At 40.9% G+C, this 22,837-nt stretch overlaps 1 protein-coding gene across 5 annotated transcripts in view; it reads right to left on the reverse strand.

Moving 5' to 3' along the window:
* LOC106589259 (dnaJ homolog subfamily C member 7) overlaps positions 1–22,837 on the reverse strand; it is a 112,690-nt gene that overhangs the window by 18,557 nt on the left and 71,296 nt on the right. For 4 of the 5 annotated variants that reach the window (XM_045710139.1, XM_045710140.1, XM_014178978.2 and 1 more), the window contains 4 exons: positions 8,652–8,726; positions 8,422–8,540; positions 5,094–5,247; positions 3,707–3,871 (listed from right to left, as the gene is read on the reverse strand). In XM_045710139.1, the coding sequence (XP_045566095.1) occupies positions 3,707–3,871; positions 5,094–5,247; positions 8,422–8,540; positions 8,652–8,726 (513 nt within the window). The remainder of the gene's footprint in view (positions 1–3,706; positions 3,872–5,093; positions 5,248–8,421; positions 8,541–8,651; positions 8,727–22,837) is intronic. The other variant, XM_045710142.1, reaches the window with a different exon arrangement.

Consider the following 22,837-nt stretch of genomic DNA (forward strand, 5'->3'; position numbering starts at 1 on the left):
CTTGCAACCTTTCGGTTACTAGTCCAACACTCTAACCACTAGGCTACCCTAGTAGAACGATAGCAAAAATTAGTTATGTAAAAATTATTTCATACTCCACATTTAGGGGGGCCACAAGGGGGTCCAAAATTGTTGTCACAGGGGCTTGAGCTTGAGAGGATCTGCTGAGAAGGGAGAAACTCCCTAAATACAGGTGTGCCAAGCTTGTAGCATCATACCCAAGAAGACTTGAGGCTGTAATAGGCGCTTCACAGTACTGAGTACAGGGTCTGAATATTTATGTAAATGTGATTTCAATTTTCAATTTTTTATACATTTGCAAAATTGTGTTAAAGCATTTGTTTTGCTTTGTCATTCTGGGATATTGCATGCAGATTGACGATTAATTAAAACAAAATCTATTTTAGAATAAGGCTGTAACGTAACAAAATGTGCAAAGTCAAGGGGTCTGAAAACTTTACGAATGCACTGTTTATTCATTGACTATGTCATAGCTACACTGAACAAAAAAATTTACACAACAATTTCAAAGATTTACTGAGTTACAGTTTATATTAAAGAACTCAGTCAATTGAAATAAATAAATTAGGCCCTACTCTATGGATTTCACATGACTGGGCAGGGGCGCAGCCATAGGTGGGCTTGAGACAGCATAGGCCCACCCACTTGAGAGCCAGAACCAGCCAATCAGAATGAGTTTCTCCCCCCAAAGGCCTTTATTAGAGACAGAAATAAGCTTCAGTTTCATCAGCTGTTCGAGTGGCTGGTCTCAGATGATCCCGCAGGTGAAGAACCGGATGTGGAAGTCCTGGGCTGGTGTTGTTACAGGTGGTCTGCGGTTGTGAGGCCGATTGGACGTACTGCCAAATTATCTTTACAACGTTGGAGGCGGCTTATGGTAGAGAAATTAACATTCAATTCTCTGGCAACAGTGGGTCTGTGGTCCAAAGGGTCTCTTTTCCAAGATTAAAGGGATAAACAATACATTGGCCATGCTGTCAATCCAGCATGACTTCTGCCACGTTCAAAACAACTGGAAACTGAAATCTGAGTTCAACGAGTTCAAGACAACTGGGAACTGTGATTAAAAACTAGCTGCGACTGGAAGTCGGGAACTCCGGCCTCTTTCTAGAGCTCCAACCAGAAGATCACTGACGTCATGATTCAACTTTGTTCCCAGTTGTCTTGAAAGCACCATAAATCCAGAGAATGCCAGACTTTTATATAATTTGCACACAAGTCAGCCATATCAGCTGTGTTTTTAAAAAAAGGAGTAAATGAGGCTGAATTAACTGTTTCGCTGTCAGACAAAGCTCCGCTGATAACCAGGTGTATTAGTGGTAAGGATTCACTCAATGGTTCTGAAAAGAAAGCTCTGCTGTTGGGACAGCTTTATGTAGGCCCTAACAGTTTGTGGGCACCATTTGTCACCGGTATAGTGCAATTAATGTATTGTTTCGTTTTGTGTAGTGGCTTTGCTGGCAAGCATCATTTTTTTTTTTTTTGTCCCACCAAGATTTACATGCTAATCTCCGCACTGACTCATACAATAGAGAAGTCAGCTCAGACAGATCCAACTTAGAGGCCCAGGTCATGAGCTCCGTCAGCAGCAGATCTTAATTTAAAATGGAAAATTAATGTGTTTAAGTTTGTGCATCGAATCGTATCAATTTGTTCTCTAATGAAACCGAATTCCAACTAATCTAAAACGGAAAACATATCATTCCTGTATTATATCTTCTTGGGTAGGACGCTACAAGCTTGGTGCACCTGTATTTGGGTAGTTTCTCCCATTCCTCTCTGCAGATCCTCTTAACTCTGTCAGGTTGGATGGGGAGCATTGCTGCATAGCTATTTTCAGTTCCAGAAATGTTAGATTGGGTTCAAGTCTGGGCTCTGGCTGGGCCACTCAAGGACATTCAGCGACTTGTCCCGAAGCCAAATCCTTCTTTGTCTTGGCTGTGTGCTTAGGGTCGTTGTCTTGTTGGAAGGTGAACCTTCGCCCCGGTCTGATGTCCTGAGCGCTCTAGAGAAGGTTTTCATCAAGGAGCTCTCTGTACTGTGCTCCGTTCATCTTTCCCTCGATCATGACAAGTCTTCCAGTCCCTGCCGCTGAAAAACATCCCTACAGCATGATGCTGCCACCGTAGGGATGGTGCCAGGTTTCCTCCAGACGTGACGCTTGGCATGGTTTCATCAGACCAGAGAATCTAGTTTCTCATGCTCTGAGAGTCTAGGTGCCTTTTGGCAAACTTCAAGTGGGCTGTCATGTGCCTTTTACTGAGGAGTGGTTTCCGTCTGTCCACTCTACCATAAAGGCATGATTGGTGAAGTGCTGCAGAGATGGTTGTCTTTCTGGAACTCTGTCAGAGTGACCATTGGATTCTTGGTCACCTCCCTGACGAAGGCCGTAATCCCCTGATTGCTCAGTTTGGCCGGGCAGCCAGCTCTAGGAAGAGGCTTGGTGGTTCTAAACTTCTTCCATTTAAGAATTTATGGAGGCCACTGTGTTCTTGGGGACCTTCAATGCTGCAGAAATGTTTTGGTACCCTTTGCTAGATCTGTGCCTCGACAAAATCCTGTTTCAGAGCTCTACGGACAATTCCTCCGACCTCATGGCTTGGTTTTTGCTCTGACATAAACTGGACCTTATGGCCTGGTTCCTCTCTAGGTTTCTTCCTAGGTTTTGGCCGTTCTAGGGAGTTTTTCCTAGCCACCGTGCTTCTACACCTGCATTGCTTGCTGTTTGGGGTTTTAGGCTGGGTTTCTGTTCAGCACTTTGATATATCAGCTGATGTAAGCGTTCTTACATCAAAATAAATTTGATTTGATGTGCCTTTCCAAATCATGTCCAATCAATTGAATTTACCACAGGTGGACTCCAATCAAGTTGTAGAAGCATCAAGGGTGATCAATGGAAACAGATGCACCTGACCTCAATTTCAAGTCTCATAGCAAAGGGTCTGAATACTTAAGTAAATAAGGTATCTGTTTTTTATATTTAATAAATGTGAACAAATAAAAAAATAAAATAAAAACTGTTTTGACTTTATCATTATGGGGTATTGTGTGTAAATTGCTGAGGATTTTTTATTTAATCCATTTCAGATTAAGGCTGTAACGTAACAAAATGTGGAAAAATTCAAGGGGTCTGAATACTTACCGAAGACACTGATTGTAAATATTCTGCCATATTATATCTTCATATGGAACCACCTTTTCACTGTGAATAAACTGGACACTATTTTACACTGGATCCTGCTGCTTCCTGCTTCTTACTGCCCTTAAGGCTGCTCCAACTACAGTTCATAACAGATTCTAGTTTTGGGAACAGAAAACTGAATTGATATTGGATGTTTCTCTCAGAAAATTAGCAGAATGTCGGCCCAGTCATCTTGCTCTGTCTTCTCCCTCTTCCTGGCCACTGCACTTCCTCTCTGGTGGTGCTTCAGATTTTTACCCCATGTGACATATCTGGGTTCCTTTTTCATTTGTAGTATTATTTAAGGTCTGGCCATTATGTACATTCAGGATTTTTACAAAAGTACTTTCCCAGTCCTGTCTAGTATTCCATAAATTGGGAGAACACTTTTGAGATGAGGTACTACCTGAACTTGCCAAATATGAACACTTAATTCTGCAATGTTTTTGCGCATTTGTTCCTGAACTCTACCTTGTTCTAGAGCATTCCAGTTGAGGTTCTCACCTTAGCCCCGACGGTGCCTCTGTTGCAGTAGAGCTTGGCGTTGGTTTTGATGTTGTTGGGGTCTATCGCCAGGGCCTCTGAGTAGAGCCGGTAGGCTGCCTCAAAGTTGCTGTCCTTGAACACTTTGTTTCCCTCCTCCTTCTTGGCTTTCAAAGCTTTAGCATTCTGATTTTAGGTAGATATCAACCACATTGAATCAGTACGTCAGATGCAGTAGAACTCAAATCGCGGGCTACAGTACTGATGTGTAACCTTTATTTAACTAGGCAAGTCAGTTAAGAACAAATTCTTATTTACAATGACGACCAACCCCGGCCAAACCAGGACAACGCTGGGCCAATTGTGCGCCGCCCTATGGGACTCCCAATCACGGCCGGATGTGATGCAGCCTGGATTCAAACCAGGGACTGCAGTGACGCCTCTTGTACTGAAATGCAGTGCATTAAACCACTGCGCCACCCTCTATTGATCAAGTAGTGTTGTCACAATACCAACATTTTACTCACAATACAAGGCCAAATAGTAACATGATACCACGGGGGTGAAAATCACAGTGGCTTAGCGTTCCTAATTTTTTATTAAGATCTATAGCTTAGGCTTACATTAGGCCTATATGAATCCTATCTTTGAAGCACATCTCTCTCAGTAGCTAACCTTTTTCCTTTCTTCCTGTGCCATCCAAATATGTGCCTATAGCCTAGGTCTGCTGGTGAAGTTACCAGGTTGTTAGCTAGCTACTGTATGTAACATGACTGAACAAGGCTGTTATCAAAACAATAATTAGCAGCCTAGGATTACTTTAAAACGTCCCACAACATGCACGCTAATACACGACAGAAAGAAAAAAAGGGTTGCTCCGGTAATATGGGTCATAACTTTTGAATGGTTTTGGCTAGAGACAAGCCGGTTTCTTTGTTTTTGTGCTCAGACTGGCCTGTGCTCTAGGCTCTAACACGCTAAATGAAATTACAAAATGTAACTGAATTTATAAACACAACTTCAGAAAACAATTATAACAGGCACCAGTGGGTTCTTTGGATCGGTATAAGTATCACAACGTTTTGGTACTGGTATACTATGATCAAGTTAAAGCAATCAATAGATCTTCGAAAGCTGTAGGTATAAATACATCTGTTGGCCAAAATATATTGTAGTGAAACAGTATTTATTGTGAGGAATACTGATGCTTTTTAGTATTGGTGCTATTAAAAATGGTTGTTATGTTTGTGACTTGGATTTGTTAAGCTAAAAAACGAAATATAGCCAGTAAGAGGTAGGCCTAGTACAGACCTCTCCCTGTACACTATCCAATGACATAAAACTACTCTACACGAGTAAATCATTTCAACATTTTAAAATAAGTACAGGCGCAAGTTGAGTGACTCACTCTGCAAGCTAGACGAGACTTCTCGTGGTCTGGGGCCATGCGCAGTGCTTGCACGAAGAACTGCACAGCTTTGTCAATGCAATCCTCGTAGTACAGACACAGGCCTCGCACGTACAGAGCGTCTCCGTTAGTCGAGTCCATCCTCAATATATCGCTGGGAGAGAAAAGACAAGATTCATAAGACAAAGAATCTGACTTTGATATTCCCCTAACTGGAGCAAACATAAAAATTAGGGCAAAAGAAGCCTCATCAACTGGCAATGTTCCTGGGGTTTGTAATTGAATTTTAACTCATGTTAGTCACCAATAGTTGTAAAAAAAAATATGGGCTGAAGTGAAATTCGACAGTTGAAAAAGTTTATAACCCATGAAAAATTACAAACATCCTATTACAGCTGAAGAAAACAAAATAACACTACATGACCAAAGGTATTCAGACCACTTGACTTTTTCCACATTTTGTTACTTTACAGCCATATTCTAAAATTGCTTAGTTTTTTCCCTCTAAATCTACATACAGGTTATCAAAACAGGTTATCAATTTTAGCAAATGTATAAAAAAACTGAAATATCACATTTACATAAGTATTCAGACCCTTCACTCAGTACTTTGTTGAAGCACCTTTGGCAGCGATTACAGCCTCAAGTCTTCTTGGGTATGACACTACAAGCTTTGTTCTTAACTGACATGCCTAGTTAAATAAAGGTTAAATAAAAAAATGTAAAAGCCTGGCACACCTGTATTTGGGGAGCTTCTACCATTCTTCTCTGCCACCCAGTAAAACTGAGCAATCAGGGGAGAAGGTCCTTGGTCAGGGAGGTGACCAAGAACACGATGGTCACTGACAGAGCTCTATAGTTCCTCTGTGGAGACGGGAGAACCTTCCAGAAAGACAGCCATCTCTGCAGCACTCCACCAACTAGACCATTTATGGTAGAGTGGGCAGACAGAAGCCAGTTCTCAGTAAAATGCACCTGACAGCCCTCTATGAGTTTGCCAAAAGGCACCTAAAGACTCTGACCATGATGAAACCAAGAAACCAACTATTTGGCCTGAATAACAAGCATCATGTCTGGAGGAAACCTGGAACCATCCCTACGGTGAAGCATGGTTGTGGCAGCATGTTGTGAGGATGGTTTTCAGTAGCAAGGACTGGGAGACTTGTCAGGAACAAGGCAAAGATGAACAGAGCAAAGTACAGAGAGATCCTTGATGAAAACCTGCTCCAGAGTGCTCAGAACCTCGGACTGGGGCGAAGGTTCACCTTCCAACAGGACAACAAACCTAAGCACAAGGTAGTTAATCCATTTTAGAATAAGACTAGCGTAACGAAATGTGGAAAAAGTCAAGTGGTCTGAATACTCTCCGAATGCACTGTACGTACATACAAAAGAATGTGGACACCCTTTACAATGAGTGGATTCGGCCATTTCAGCCACACCCATTGCTAACAGGTATAAAAAAAACAAGCACACAGCCATGCAATCTCCATACAAGCTCGCAGAACGGGACTGAAGCGCAATTTAAATGAATTCATTAGGTCCTAATCTATGGATTTCACATAACTGGGAATACAGATATGCATCTGTTGGTGACAAATACTTTAAAAAATAAACATTTTAACGAGACATGCAATCGGCGGTTCCATTCTGTGAGCTTGTATGGAGATTACATGTCTGTGTGCTCGATTTTATACACCTGTGAGCAACGGGTGTGGTTGAAATAGACATATCCACTAATTTGAAGAGGTGTCCACATACTTTTGTATATATACACAGTGACTTATTTGCGAAAGTATTCACCCCCTTGGCATTTTTCTTACCTTACAACCTGGAATGAAAATAGATTTTTTTGGAGGTTTGTATCATTTGATTTACACAACATGCCTACCACTTTGAAGATGCAAAAATGTTTTTATTGTGAAACAAACAAGACGACAAAAAAACTGCAAACTTGAGCATGCATAACTATTCACCCCTCAAAAGTCAATAATTTGCAGAGCCACCTTTTGCAGCAATAACAGCTGCACATCTCCTGGAATATGTCTCTATAAGCTAGGCACATCTAGCCACTGGGATTTTTGACCATTCTTCAAGGCAGAACTGCTCCAGCTCCTTCAAGTTGGATGGGTTCCGCAGGTGTACAGATTCTCAATTGGATTGAGGCTTTGACTAGGCCATTCCAAGACATTTAAACGTTTCCCTTAAACTACTCGAGTGTTGCTTTAGCAGTACGCTTAGGGTCATTGTCCTGCTGGAAGGTGAACCTCCGTCCCAGTCTCAAATCTCTGGAAGACAAACAGGTTTCTCTCAAGAATTTCCCTGTATTTAGCGCCATCCACCATTCTTTCAATTCTGACCAGTTTCCCAGTCCCTGCCGATGAAAAACATCCCCACAACATGATGCTGCCACCACCATGCGTCAATGTGGGGATAATGTTCTCAGGGTGATGAGAGGTGTTAGGTTTGCCAGACATAGCATTTTCCTTGATGGCCAAAAAGCAACATTTTTGTCTCATCTGACCAGAGTACTTTCTTCCATAGCTTCCATGTGGAGCTTTGCAGCTCCTTCAGGGTTCTCTTTGGTCTCTTTGTTGCTTCTCTGATTAATGCCCTCCTTGCCTCGTCTGTGAGTTTTGGTGGGCGGCCCTCTTGGCAGGTTTGTTGTGGTGCCATATTCTTTCCATTTTTTAATAATGGATTTAATGGTGCTCTGTGGGATGTTCAATGTTTCGGATAAAAAAAAATTATAACCCAACCCTGATCTGTACTTCACCACAACTGTGTGCTTGACCTGTTTGGAGAGCTCCTTGGTCTTCATGGTGCCGCTTGCTTAGTGGTGCTGCAGATTCTGGGGTCTTTCAGAACAGGTGTATATATACTGAGATCATGTGACACAGATTGCACACAGGTGGACTATATTTAACTAATTATGTGACTTCTGACGGTAATTGGTTGCACCAGATCTTATTTAGGGGCTTCATAGCAAAGGGGGTGAATACATATGCACACACCAGTTTCCGTTTTTAATTTTTTGTAATTTTTTTGAAACAAGTTATTTCACTTCACCAATTTGGACTATTTTGTGTATGTCCATTACATGAAATCCAAATAAAAATCTATTTAAATTACAGGTTGTAATGCAACAAAATAGGAAAAACACCAAGAGGGATGTATACTTTTGCAAGGCACTGTAGTGTATATAGTACCACAGATATAAAACCTGCCTTTCAAATTTGAAACAAATGTCCTGGTAAAGAGTTTGGTTGGATAATCCTCTTAACTTCCACTCCTTCCTGCCCCACTTTAGTGCCTGATTGGTTTATACCTGGCCACAGACTGGGCTTCTAGGTAGCGACCCAGTAGGGCCAAACACTCAGCCTTAAGGATTTTGAAGCGATGGCAGGTGGACGCCAATCCCAGGGCCTTGTCCATAGAATACACCACCTGCAGCAGAGAAGACAACAGCTACCATCTCACAACTGGGTTGACTGCCAATGTCTGTGTGTGTGTGTGTGTGTGTGTGTGTGTGGTATGTGTTTGAATGGGGTAACATGCCTTTCTGAAATCCCTCTTTTCGAAGTCAAGTTCTGCCATTCGTTCGTACTCCAGTACTGCTGTGGCATTTTTGTGCTGCAAGGCACAAAGAAAAAAAACAAAGCACATCAAAATCACACTGGGATAGAAATTTCTACACAGAGTATGATAAGCATAGGAGGCTGAATAATTGAGAAAAACACACACAACATCTTGCACAGCTCCCTTTGACATGATTTACATGCAAGTCAGAGTTGTGCAATGCGTAACCAAAAAGATATCTGAAAGACGGCGAATACAACAATCAAAAGATAACGCACTTGCAGAAATTAAAAACTTTAAAAGGTCCAATGCAGCAGTTCTTATCTCAAAATCAAATACATTTTGGGAAACAATTAAGTATAAGGGGTCACGTTAGAGTTCAGGAATCTGGATTTTTAAAACAAACAAAAAATCTGCGTTTGAAATTGAAAGTCAACAAGTGTATTTTTTGCTTCATTAGAGTGGCGTGCAACTAGTTTTCCTTGACAGAAAATACATTAGTGCAACACATTCAGCAGAAAAAAGCTTCATTTTGATCAGATGACAACAGAAGAGCAAGGCATTTTGACTAGCAGCCACACAAATAGACATGCTTACAATGAAAAAGCAGTGTCTTTCTTGCAAAAAAAGGATGCATGGCATTCATATTTCTAATATTTATCATAGAAATAATGTAGCCAGCTACACTTCCTAATGTTTTGCTTGAAGTTAATCTTGCATTTACCGGAGAAAAGCAGGCTACACCGAGAAAAGTATTTTCATCTAAGTGGAGAAGTGCAATTGAAGCACAAACTGTGTCTAATGCTGAGCATAAATTACAGTAAGAAGCAATTTAGATCTGTTTTTACAAAACGCTGCAAGATATTTCTTATGCGTTTTATTTTTTGGGGGGTGTGAAAAACTCAGAATTCTGCTTTAACGCGATCTTAAAAGTACCTTACTGTGATTGTTTTCAATTAAAATTGTAAAAAAAAAGATACAAAAATACCTTCTTAGCAAAGAGCAATTTCTCAATCAATATTTTTGCTAGGACTGTCTGGGAGTGGTCTGAGTGGGGAACACTGAAAACTAGCTGTTATTGGAAGAGAGGTTTGGTACTCTTAAATAGGGCTGGCACAAACACCCTATAACCAACATTTATGGATAAAGACCGTCATGAAAATAAAATATCCTGAATTTTTTTTTTACAAAAATAATTATAATAAATATATCACACACGCTATATAGAATATACAGTACCAGTCAAAAGTTTGGACACCTACTCATTCAAGGGTTTTTCTTCCTTTGTACTATGTTCTACATTGTAGAATAATAGTGAAGACATCAAAACTATGAAATAACACATATGGAATCATGTAGTAACCAAAAAAAAGTGTTAAACAAATCAAAATATATAGATTCTTCAAAGTAGCCACCCGTTGCCTTGATGACAGCTTTGCACACGCTTGGCATTCTCTCAACAAGCTTCACCTGGAATGCTTTTCATAGGTGTTCCCACATATGCTGAGCACTTGTTGGCTGCTTTTCCTTCACTCTGCGGTCCAACTCATCCCAAACCATCTCAATTGGTTTGAGGTTGGACAATTGTGGAAGCCAGGTCATCTGATGCAGCACTCCATCACTCTCCTTCTTGGTCAAATAGCCCTTCCACAGCCTGGAGGTGTGTTGTGTCATTGTGCTGTTGAAAAACAAATGATAGTGGGACTTAGCGCAAACCAGATGGGATGGCGTACTGCTGCAAAATGCTGTTGCAGCCATGCTGGTTAAGTGTGTCTTGAATTCTAAATAAATCAGACTGGGTCACCAGCAAAGCACCCCCACACCATCGACTCCATGCTTCACGGTGGGAACTACACATGTGGAGATCATCCGTTCACCTACTCTGCGTCTCACAAAGACACGGTAGTAGGAAACAAGAATCTGACATTTGTACTCATATCAAAGGACAGATTTCCACCAGTCTAATGTCCATTGCTTATGTTTCTTGATGTTGAGATGTCTGTTACTTGAACTCTGAAGGATTTATTTGGGCTGCAATTTCTGAGGGTGGTAACTCCAATGGAGGTATCCTCTGCAGCAGAGGTAACTCTGGGTCTTCCTTTCCTGTGGCGATCCTCAAGAGAGCCCGTTTCATCATAGCGCTTGATGGTTTTTGAGACTGCACTTGAAGAAAACTTAAAAGTTCTTTACATTTTCCGAATTGACTGACCTTAATGTCTTAAAGTAATGGACAGTCATTTCTCTCTGCCTATTTGAGCTGTTCTTGCCATAATATGGACTTGGTCTTTTACCAAACAGGGCCAGCTTTTGTATACCACCCCACCTTGTCACAACACAACTGATTAGCTCAAACGCATTAAGGAAAGAAATTCCACAAGGCACACCTGTTAATTGAAACGCATTCCAGGTGACTACCTCATGAAGCTGTTTGAGAGAATTCCAAGAGTGTGCAAAGCTGTCCTCAAGGCAAAGGGTGGCTACTTTGAAGAATCTCAAATGTAAAATATATTTTAGATCTGTTTAACACTTTTTTGGTTACTACATGATTCCTCATGTGTTACTTCATAGTTTTTACATCTTTACTATTATTCTACAATGTAGAAAATATTGAATGAGTAGGTGTGTCCAAACTTTTGACTGGTATGGTCTATATTAATTCTGGGGGGGAACAAACAGCTGACTGAGGAGATGGCGGGGCATTCGTGTGGCAATTTGACTGGTAAACTCATGGATACACTCGCAATGGCTGCCTGGAATTGTGATGCAATAACTTCCATGGTAATGTATAATGTTCATTCAAATTATGTTAACTGATGTGGTTCATGCAACGGAATGTATTTTTTTGTAATGACAGTTAAGTTGAATAAACAAATTACAGCACATATTGGTACTAGTGATGCTTATCGGTCTATAGGTAAAATTTGCATAACTTAGTGGAATTAAATTGCCGAGTGTGTATTGGTTTTTGGTCGTCATTTATCTTATTTACCACACGCTTACAGCATACAGAGCCTAGTTTTTAAAGTGGAATGGCCTATCACCTGTCAGACAACGCGAGAGCAGTACTGGCACTGGAGTGAAATGTGTGCTTTTAAAAGCCCAGTCATTGGGCAACAAATAAGTATTCTAAAATGCAATAACGTGTTAAAAACTTTGATGGCCACGATAAAAAAGGCTACTATTATTTCTCAATCTCAACTCGTAATTAAAGTGCGCATCCCATTTGCAATTTGAGTGCATAGGCTATAAATCAACGGTAGGCAGGCTATCAGCACATTACAATGTAAGCTTAAGGCAGTATAATTGTCTGAAACATGAACGTTTTGTTTTACATTAAATAATGAGGAATGTATTACCTTGCATCAAAGTAGTCTAGCCACAATCCAACCATAGAAATGTTGAGGCAATATTTTTAGACCTCCTCATGCCATTAACCAGCATTTCTCTCCTGTTCTATTGGTTTACATATCAACATTATTTCGTTGTCCAAAAGCCAAATGCACAATCCCAGTCATATTAGCAATCCATCCTAGTTCTTGCTATTAGATTCTCTTTCTAATTTTGTAACAGATTTTCATCTCTGTCACATATGGAACCGCTCGCATTAGGTGCACTATATAGAACAGTGTTTCCCCCTCGAATTGCATTTTTGGAAATGTTTGAAAATTGTTTTTATTAGCTGCTTCATTACATCAGTTAGTTGCATGTTCAATAATAGGCTATATAGCCTTTTGACTGATGGGTACTGACTTCTATGACATATCCTTATTCATGTTATCATATTAGAACTGAGGGTATGGAAATATACTGAGTGAGAAAGGGGAACGCAAAAAGTTAACATTCTGTCAGAACAAGTTATAGTTAGATATCAGGTATCCTATGGAGAGGAGAAGAGCCACAGCCTGGTTCAAGTCAACAGGACAGCCATGAGTTGGGGAGGAGTGAGGAATTTGGGCCAAGGTCAGGTCAGAGTAAGTGAGAAAGAAAAGGCATCACTAAAGTCCTGTCTAGTAACATAGATGTATTGGCTGTCCAGATGTTTAAGGAGACTCAGCATGGGAGGAAAGTATAAATGGGTTTGTGTAAATATGTATTTGTCTTATACAGCTGTGTGACCCAGTGAGTGAGTAAACTTGGTTTGAGCTTCACTAGCCGTCTGTCAGTTGGCGTTGTTGGCAGGATTCACCACGATTTTTAGTCAAACTGTAGGAGTCTGAATCAGTGGAGCAGGAGCCAGCACAGTTCCTACACCGGTTACCACTCATTTTGACATCTCAGGGAGATGAGAATCGCAGGCTGAACAATGATAGGATACGGCCCTAGCAAGCCTGAGCTTATTCAGTAGTCCCATTGTACTACGACCGGTCGTAAATGCATGGTATATGGTAAGTCCCGGAAGGTAAGCCTGAGCAGGGTAGTCCCTGCAGAGGGTAAGTCGTAGGGGGTAAATCCTGAGTGGGTTGGTTCCTGCGAGTACCATAAAGAATAGGTTAAGGCCCGGAAGGTAAGGCCGAGCAAGCTAGTACCTGCAGAGGGTAAATCCTAGGGTGTAATTCCTGAGTGGGGTTGGTTCCCTGCTAAACCCGTAACAGGGGGTGAAAGCCCAGCCGCGGTGGCCGTGAGGCCGCATGGTGTGTGAGGGTGTATGAATGGTTGAACATGACTTGTCTGTAGTAACAGTAAAGATAGGTTTTTATATTCTTGATCCTAATATTGGCCTTGGTGTAAAACACCCGAGGTGATAGAGCAACGACCCTGGAATAAAAAACAAAACTGTGTAACCAAATCAAACTATTTGCCACATGCGCAGAATACAACAAGTGTAGACTTTTCTGTGAAATGCTTACTTACAAGCCCTTAACCTGTTGGGGCTAGGGGGCAGTATTTTCACGGCTGGATAAAAAAAACGTACCCGATTTAATCTGGTTACTAATCCTACCCAGTAACTAGAATATGCATATACTTATTATATATGGATAAAAAACACCCTAAAGTTTCTAAAACTGTTTGAATGGTGTCTGTGTATAACAGAACTCATTTGGCAGGCAAAACTCTGAGACAGATTCTGACAGGAAGTGGATACCTGATGTGTTGAATTACCTTTAAGCCTATGCCATTGAAACACACAGGGGCTGATTAATGTTTTGGCACTTCCTATTGCTTCCACTAGATGTCACCAGCCTTTACAAAGTGTTTTGAGTCTTCTACTGTGAGATCTGACCGAACAAGAGCCTTGGAACGGTGATGGCCAATTAGACTCTGGCGCGCGAGGTCATGTTGGGTACCCTCGTTCCAATACGTTTTAAAAGAGAATGCATTCGTCCACCTTGAATATTATTCATGTTCTGGTTAAAAAAGGCACTAATGATTTATGCTATACAACGTTTGACATGTTTGAACGAACGTAAATATATTTTTCCCCCTCGTTCATGAAGTGAAGTCCGGCGGGCTTAGATCATGTGCTAACAACATGGAGCTTTTTGGACATAAATGATGAGCTTTTTTGAACAAAACTACATTCGTTATGGACCTGGGATTCCTGGAAGTGACATCTGATGAAGAGAATCAAAGGTAATGGATTATTTACATAGTATTTTCGATCTCTCCAACATGGCGGTCAGTCTGTATCGCAAAGCGTATTTTTCTGGGCGCAGTGCTCAGATTATTGCAAAGTGTGATTTCCCAGTAAGGTTATTTTTAAATCTGGCAAGTCGATTGCGTTCAAGAGATGTAAATCTATAATTCTTTAAATGACAATATAATATTTTACCAATGTTTTCTAATTTTAATTATTTAATTTGTGGTGCTGACTTGACTGCCGGTTATTGAAGGGAAACGATTTCCTGAACATCAACGCCATAGTAAAACGCTGTTTCTGGATATAAATATGAACTTGATAGAACTAAAAATGCATGCATTGTCTAACATAATGTCCTAGGAGTGTCATCTGATGGAGATTGTCAAAGGTTAGTGCATCATTTTAGCTGGTTTTATGGTTTTGGTGACGCCTGTCTTTGAATTGACAAAACATTACACACAGCTATTGTCAATGTACTCTCCTAACATAATCTAACTTTATGCTTTCGCCGTAAAACCTTTTTGAAATCGGACAACGAGGTTAGATTAAGGAGATGTTTATCTTTCAAAGGGTGTAAGATAGTTGTATGTTTGAAAAATGTGAATTTTTACATTCATTTGGTTTCAAATTTGCCGCTCTTGAAATGCACCTGCTGTTGATAGGGTGCACCACGGGTGGCACGCTAGCGTCCCACATAGCCCCAAGAGGTTAACCAACAGTGCAGTTCAAGAAGAAGAAAATATTTACCAAGTAGGCTAAAATACAAAAAAATTATAAAAAGTAACACAATAATAATAACGAGGCTATATACAGGGGCCACCGGTACCGAGTCAGTGTGCAGAGGTATAGGCTGGGTGGAGAGAGGGTTGGTTTTACAGGTTTACTCGCTCTGGATTGTCAGTACTGCATGTATTCTTGGCTATTGTGCCATGGCTGTGTCAGAGTCAACTGTAAGTTAAACTTGGGTATTCCTTTATGGGTAGTGTGATGCCTAAGACGACTCTTTAGCGACCGATAGAATCTGCTCCTTTTTCCTTCTTCCTTTTTTTGACAAAGTTTGCTGCTTCAGTGTCTTTAGATATTTTTGTCAGATGTTACTATGGAATACTGAAGTATAATTACAAGCATTTCTTAAGTGTCAAAGGCTTTTATTGACATTTACATGAAGTTGATGCAAAGAGCCAATATTTGCAGCATTGACCCTTCTTTTTCAAGACCTCTGCAATCCGCCCTGGCGTGCTGTCAATTAACTTCTGGGCCACATCCTGACTGATGGCAGCCCATTCTTGCATAATCAATGCTTGGAGTTTGTCAGAATATGTGGGGTTTTGTTTGTCCACCCGCCTCGAGGATTGACCACAAGTTCTCAATGGGATTAAGATCTGGGGAGTTTCCTGGCCAAAACAATCGTTGTTTTGTTCCCCGAGCCACTTAGTTATCACTTTTGCCTTACGGCAATGTGCTCCATCATGCTGGAAAAGGCATTGTTCGTCACCAAACTGTTCCTGGATGGTTGGATGAAGTTGCTCTCGGAGGATGTGTTGGTACCATTCTGTATTCATGGCTGTGTTCTTAGGCAAAATTGTGAGTGAGCCCACTCCCTTGGCTGAGAAGCAACCCCACACATGAATGGTCTCAGGATGTTTTACTGTTGGCATGACACAGGACTGATGGTAGCGCTCACTGTGTCTTCTCCGGACAAGTTTTTTTCCCAGATGCCCCAAACAATCGGAAAGGGGATTCATCAGAGAAAATGACTTTACCCCAGTCCTCAGCAGTCCAATCCCTGTACCTTTTGCAGAATATCAGTCTGTCCCTGATGTTTTTCCTAGAGAGAAGTGGCTTCTTTTCTGCCCTTCTTGACACCAGGCCATCCTCCAAAAGTCTGTGTTTCACTGTGCGTGCAGATGCACTCACACCTGCCATTCCTGAGCAAGCTCTGTACTGGTGGTGTCCCGATCCCGCAGCTGAATCAACTTTAGGAGACGGTCCTGGCGCTTGCTGGACTTTCTTGGGCGCCCTGAAGCCTTCTTCACAACAACTGAACCGCTCTCCTTGAAGTTCTTGATGATCCGATAAATGGTGCAATCTTACTTGCCTGTGAAGCCCTTTTTGTGCAAAGCAATGACGGCACGCGTTTCCTTGCAGGTAACCACGGTTGACAGAGGAAGAACAATGATTCCAAGCACCACCTTCCTTTTGAAGCTTCCAGCATGTTATTCGAACTCAATCAGCATGACAGAGTGATCTCCAGCCTTGTCCTTGTCAACACTCACACCTGTGTTAACGAGAGAATCACTAATATGATGTCAGCTGGTCCTTTTGTAGCAGGGCTGAAATGCAGTGGAAATGTTTTGGGGGGGATTCAGTTCATTTGCATAGCAAAGAGGGACTTTGCAATTAATTGCAATTCATTTGATCACTCTTTATAACATTCTGGAGTATATGCAAATTGCCATCATACAAACTGAAGCAGCAGACTTTTGGCCACGACTGAACATGAAATATGTCTTGCATGTAATGCAATATATTTATGTCATTTTCTCTTCATTTTTTCAAAATGTTTCAAACAATTGAATCCAATGAACTAAGCAGGCTGGGCTGACATGCTTATAGCCTTGCCAGGACTTTTTAAATATGATCATGCATTTATAAGATTGTGCTGTTATTATTTCTATGAATATTATTGTTACTATTTATTTGACTGTTATCATGTTATTTGGTGGGCTTGTAAGCACCCTCATAGATATTTATGTTATCGTGGGACCGCCCATATTTCCCTCTGGCCAACACCAATTGGCGACCAAGGGTTTGCGCCATGCAAAGGTGCGTTATGAGTCAGGGAAGTGGTCTGATGGTCTTAGTGACAACAGATTTAGATATTGGGGGAGGTTTTAGTGGGTGGAATATTAGGACAGCTGGAGGTTTACAAAGTTGCAGCTACAGTATGCTTAACAGTGCAAATTACTATGGTACAGCTATATGGACACTTAATCATCATGGTGCTTTTTAATGGTAAGTTTACAAACATTGGTTGTGGTAAGCATAATTGAAACTTGGGTATCATTATGGTAAGTGGGGAAATAAGTACAGCCAGTTATAATTGTAATGGCTTAGCAAATCATAAAATATATATTCTTTCTCTTTTAGCCATGTAAAAATTTAACATTTATTGTTTACAGGAAACTCATTCTACAAATATAGATGACGTTGGGTGGAAAAAGGACTGGGAGGGATAAATATATTTTTGTCATGGGCAAAGAAATTCAAAAGGGGCGATTATACTAATTAATACAAATTTTTATCAGATTGTACAAACTGTGCAAACAGATCCTCAAGGAATATGGACTATTTTAAATATGCTATTGAACCAAATTAATCTATATGGGCCAAATAATGATGATTCGCACTTCTTCGAAAATATATATAATAATCTATTGAGCTAACTGCACAAATGAATCTTATTATGGTGGGAGATTATAATATGGTTTTAAGTATCTCAATGGATCGTAAAGGAATCACTCTACAAACTATCACCCTCAAGCATTAAAGGAGATCAAAGATCACAGATACATTAGAACTAGTGGATTTTTGGAGATTGAAAAACCCTGACCTAGTGAAATATACATGGAGGCGGCTTAATCAAGCTAGCCGTCTTGATTACTTCCTAGTCTCATTCTTACTGGCACCAAAAGTAAAAAAATTTTTTTTTTATAAAGTATTAGTAGGAGGCCGAATGCGATTGGACCACCATCTAATTGGCCTCCATATAACTCTTACAGAATTTGCATACTTGGGGATGTGTGTCATCGGGAATAGTGTTGTCCTCCTCCGGTAATATTTGTCCCGGATAATATGTAACCAAGGTCGTGTGCGTTCGTACTGGGCGCACATCTCTATGATTACCTGGATCATGCCGATCTACTATTCAATCCGGGACTACTATATCCGGACTCGTAATGTGCCTCTCTCGCAACCCATATCGCTTTTTTACCTCTTTAAGAGAGGGGTATAATGGTGGCCTACCAGATGTCACCTCCTCCACACTCATTTTGATACTGTTGAAGCGCAACCTTAAGTTGTTTAATTTGTTCTTGTCTATCCTCAAGGGCTTCCTCTAATTCCTGGTTTAGGTTTAGACTCTTGTATAGCACAAAAGCCAATTCCTGCTTCTGTTCATATAATCCATGCGCATACCATTTGGATATGCCTAGTTTTCTTATTCGTCGCCTCATTCTTGTCTACTGCCTGATCCATTTTATCTTGCAGGTCTCTATTTTTCTCTTTTTCCCAGTTATATCTGCTACTGATAAAATGCCGTGGTTAGGATGCCTGCGTAATGTGATCTGGACCGTTCTCTGATTTCAGTGTTCCACACTACCGTTGCAGGAGGGGTTAATAAAAAATGTATTATTTTTTAAAAAAGAGGTTGGTGGAGGAGTTAATAAAAAATGTAAAAATTTAAATAAAAGTTGGTCCATGCCCTATTGGGGCAGAGAACCGTGACAGATTAGGTGGAAATAGGAGGACAACTGTCAGTAATTTTGGTAATGAGGATTGTTGTGAACAGTGGTATTTAATGTTGAGAAATAGGACTAGAACCCCCTTCCCATGCTAGACATTAGTCGTCCACAATTGCCTGTGGTGAATTGACACACACGACAGTGTCGTCAAGCACCAAAAGTGTAATTATTAATAGCCTAAGATGTTACTACTTAATGCCGTTGGGGGGGTCAGGAGACTCCCGGAGTGGGAGAAGGGGAAAATGTTATCAAAGCATTAGAAGCACTAAGGCATATGACCAGCACCAAGAAGCAAATAAATGGTGGGTAAAATTTGCCAAACTGGGCAAAATTGGTACACATTATGCAGTAGATGGAAAGTTTAAAACCAGCCAAGAGTGTATGGATGCAACAGTAGTGTGGAACACTGAAATCAGAGAACGGTCCAGATCACAATATGCAGACATCTTAACAACGGCATTTTATCAGCAGCAGATAAAACTGGAAAAAGAGAACATTTTGATTTTGGTCAGTGCCTGAGGAGTCACAAAACTGGTTTGGGTTTTGTTGCCGGGGGAGCAGTATACGTGGGCACCAATGGGATTTACAAATTTTCCAACTTTGTATCATGCCGCATTGAAACAATCGCTAAAAGGGTGTAAATTTGACGGTTCTGTGTTAATACAATACGTAGATAATTTGTGATTGGCGTCAAAAGATGAAGAAACTCATACGAGACCTCACCACATTAGCAAACTATTTGGCAGAACAGGGTCACAAAGCATCACATGAGAAAGCACAACTAGTGAAACAAGAGGTAATATATTTGGGGGATTCGATTTCAAAAGGCACGAAACACATTACACGTGATCGAGTAGAAACAATGAGTTCTTTGGCACGACCAAACACTCCTCGCACTCTCAGGTAAACTTTGTGTTTTTCATATTTGAGAGACATTTTATATTCTGTCGTTTTCTGAAATTTGTGAGCCACTTACAAAATTGACTAAGTGGGGGGGTCCCCATGAAAGAATCGAATGGAGACAAGAATGTGAGGAAGCGTTTGTCGAACTAAAGAAGCAATTGTGTCAAGCACCAGCATTGAGGTTGAAAAACCTAAAATGACCTTTTAAAATTTTGTTCATGAACATGGACGTTGTAGCACGGTGGTTATGCAAAATCATTGGGGAAAAGGGAGACCAGTAATGTACTGGGGTAAATCGGTACAAGCGCCGGAAATGGTGTTGCATAACATGGCTTCAATTACAGTAGCAACAATAGTTAACAGTACGAAAGCACATGTTACTAGCGCGAGATGGACAAAATGTAAGTTAACGTTAAATGGGGGAAATCTTCAATTCCATAAGATTGGTGGTTTGAATCCTGCATCGTTAAGGACATTGCCTGGCGAGGGTGAACCGCATATATGTGACCCAGATCAAATTACTCCAAAGCCTCGGCCCGATTTGCAAGAAACAGCATTGGAATCGGGACAGGTATTGTATACAGATGGCTCTAGTTACATGACCATAGAAGGGAAGGGAGTAACGGGGTACACTGTGTGTGATGACAGGAGTGATTTCGTACAGATGAAATAGCCCTTTAGTCTGCTCTGCGATACCCTATGGCGAAGGCGGCAGCCTTTGTAAGATCAGGTGTTAAGGAACCGCATGTAAATATTGTTAATACCAAGGCTGGGATTCTAACTCAAAATTATTACAGCAGCAAACTAACAAGAAAGAAATGTGGGAGTGGTTAGAACATGGGTGCCAAGTAGACACTGAGGGGTTGTGGTATAATACTACCACTGGAAGGCCCATGGCACCAAGTGGGATACATATAGCTCTCTCTGAAATGTATCATGGACCAACACATCAATCGGCAGAGAACATGTATTCTCAGTTCAAGACTTCAGGACTGGGTTAAAATACGTGTGATATGTGTCCAACACAATATTGCACCTACAATGCCTACTCCTGCCCGACAGCAACCCCTGCCGGATGGACCATTTACATCACCGCAGATAGACTTTATAGGGCCACTCCCTCGAAGCAGGGGAAAGACTTATGCATTGGTGGTGGTGGACAGATTGGACGGATGTATTTGCAACTTCCTCAGCTTCAGGGAACTTTGTAGCACAAACTTTGTTAAGGGAAGTGATACCGAGATGGGGCTTATTCCGGACATTAGATTTCGATAAAGGGACACATTTCACCTCCAAAGTGCTACAGGCAGTGTGTAACACTTTGGGAATCGCACCTGGCTTTCATTGTCCATATAAGCCGCAAGCGGGAGGGATTACGGCACGTCAATTGTTCGATTAAGGAGAAATTTGTCAAGACGTTGAGCACCGAAGAGAAAGACAGGGTTACAAATTTATCCGTGGTACTGATGTCAATAAGGGCATCAACTAACGCCACCACAGGACTCACACCACATGAAGTGGTAACGTATTCTTCGTTCTGTCACACGCAGACCAGAGTGCTCTGAAATCGGAATAGATAGCCAGAGTGAATTTACAAAATGCAGAGACACTTCAACATTCTATGGCAGCCATGTTAGTTCCCCATTATTTTACATGGAGAATGTTTGAAAAATACCCTAAAACAGAATGTCTAGAATGAGCATTATGATGCATTTACATGACACTACAACATCGTCTTACATCAGATAGATCAGCGCAGGCGGAATCAACGCTCTGTCTCGTATCTCGCAAAAGATCAGTCACTGAAATCATCTTTGACTGAAACAATGCTGCCAACCAACCTACTTAGTGCTGCACACAAAATGTTGAATCTTCCAACAAAAGCTAGCTAGCAAGCTACTGTAGCTAGTAGTGCTAATGCTTACATTATTATGAGTTTTCACGAAGCAGCTGTTCTTCTGTCACAAGTCATTGCAATAGCCTCCCGAGACAGGTGCTGTGCTCAGCTGAGTCAACGATCCGATCATGGAGGAACATGCTGATCTACGGACTGATCTCTGATAAAAGTCAGATCCTCTTAATTGTGGTGCTGTATGTTTACAATGTCAGGGTAACTAAAACAGGCTAAGCAAGCTTTTAACGTCAATTAAGAAAGAGCTAGCTAACTAGCTAGCCAACTGTGTCAGTAAGCTAGCTACAACAGTTAGCCACACAGCTGATCAAGTCGCTGCACTGGCGACCAACGTCCTTGCACAGAATGTGCAGGAGATAGCCACCGGTTGGTTTATTTTCTCACAATTGCAAACTATTAAATCATGGTCAACATTTGTAATCATTTAGCTAGTTATTCTGCCTATTTCTTGGAGAGTCATACAAAAGTGCAGAGATGAAAAAAATGAAGTAGTACATTTACATTTTTTTAAATGGTGGATGCTCAATATTCACATTTGAATATAAGTTCCACGTCCTTCAAGACAGATCGGTTGAGGGACGAGCGTCGTGGTGGAGTGACACCATCTGACATGAGACAATGAGCGACGCAATCTGATGGCAGCCATATTAGCTCCCCATTAAAATTGCATGGGGAATATTTAAACAATGCTATGAACATATCTAAAACTTGGCCTAAATCTCTAAATATATGGACACCTGTTCTATTCATTCTAATTCAATGGCAGCACATGCAGTCTGGAGCAGAGAGGAGAAAATGTTCAGTTGAAGTTAGAAGTTTACATACACTTAGGTTAAAGTCATTAAAACTCATTTCTCAACCACTCGACAAATTTCTTGTTAACAAACTATAGTTTTGGCAAGTCGGGTTAGGACATCTACTTTGTGCATGACAAGTAATTTTTCCAACAATTGTTTACAGACAGATTATTTCACTTATAATTCACTGTATCACAATTCCAGTGGGTCAGAAGTTTACATACACTAAGTTGACTGTACCTTTAAACAGCTTGGAAAATTCCAGAAAATGATGTCATGGCTTTAGAAGCTTATGTTAGGCTAATTGACATCATTTGAGTCAATTGGAGGTGTACCTGTGGATGTATTTCAAGGCCTACCTTCAAACTCAGTGCCTCTTTGCTTGACATCATGGGAAAATCAAATGAAATCAGGAAAAACAATTGTGGATCTCCACAAGTCTGGTTCATCCT

This window comes from Salmo salar, chromosome ssa28, assembly GCF_905237065.1.
Source record: "Salmo salar chromosome ssa28, Ssal_v3.1, whole genome shotgun sequence".
Taxonomy (NCBI): domain Eukaryota; kingdom Metazoa; phylum Chordata; class Actinopteri; order Salmoniformes; family Salmonidae; genus Salmo; species Salmo salar.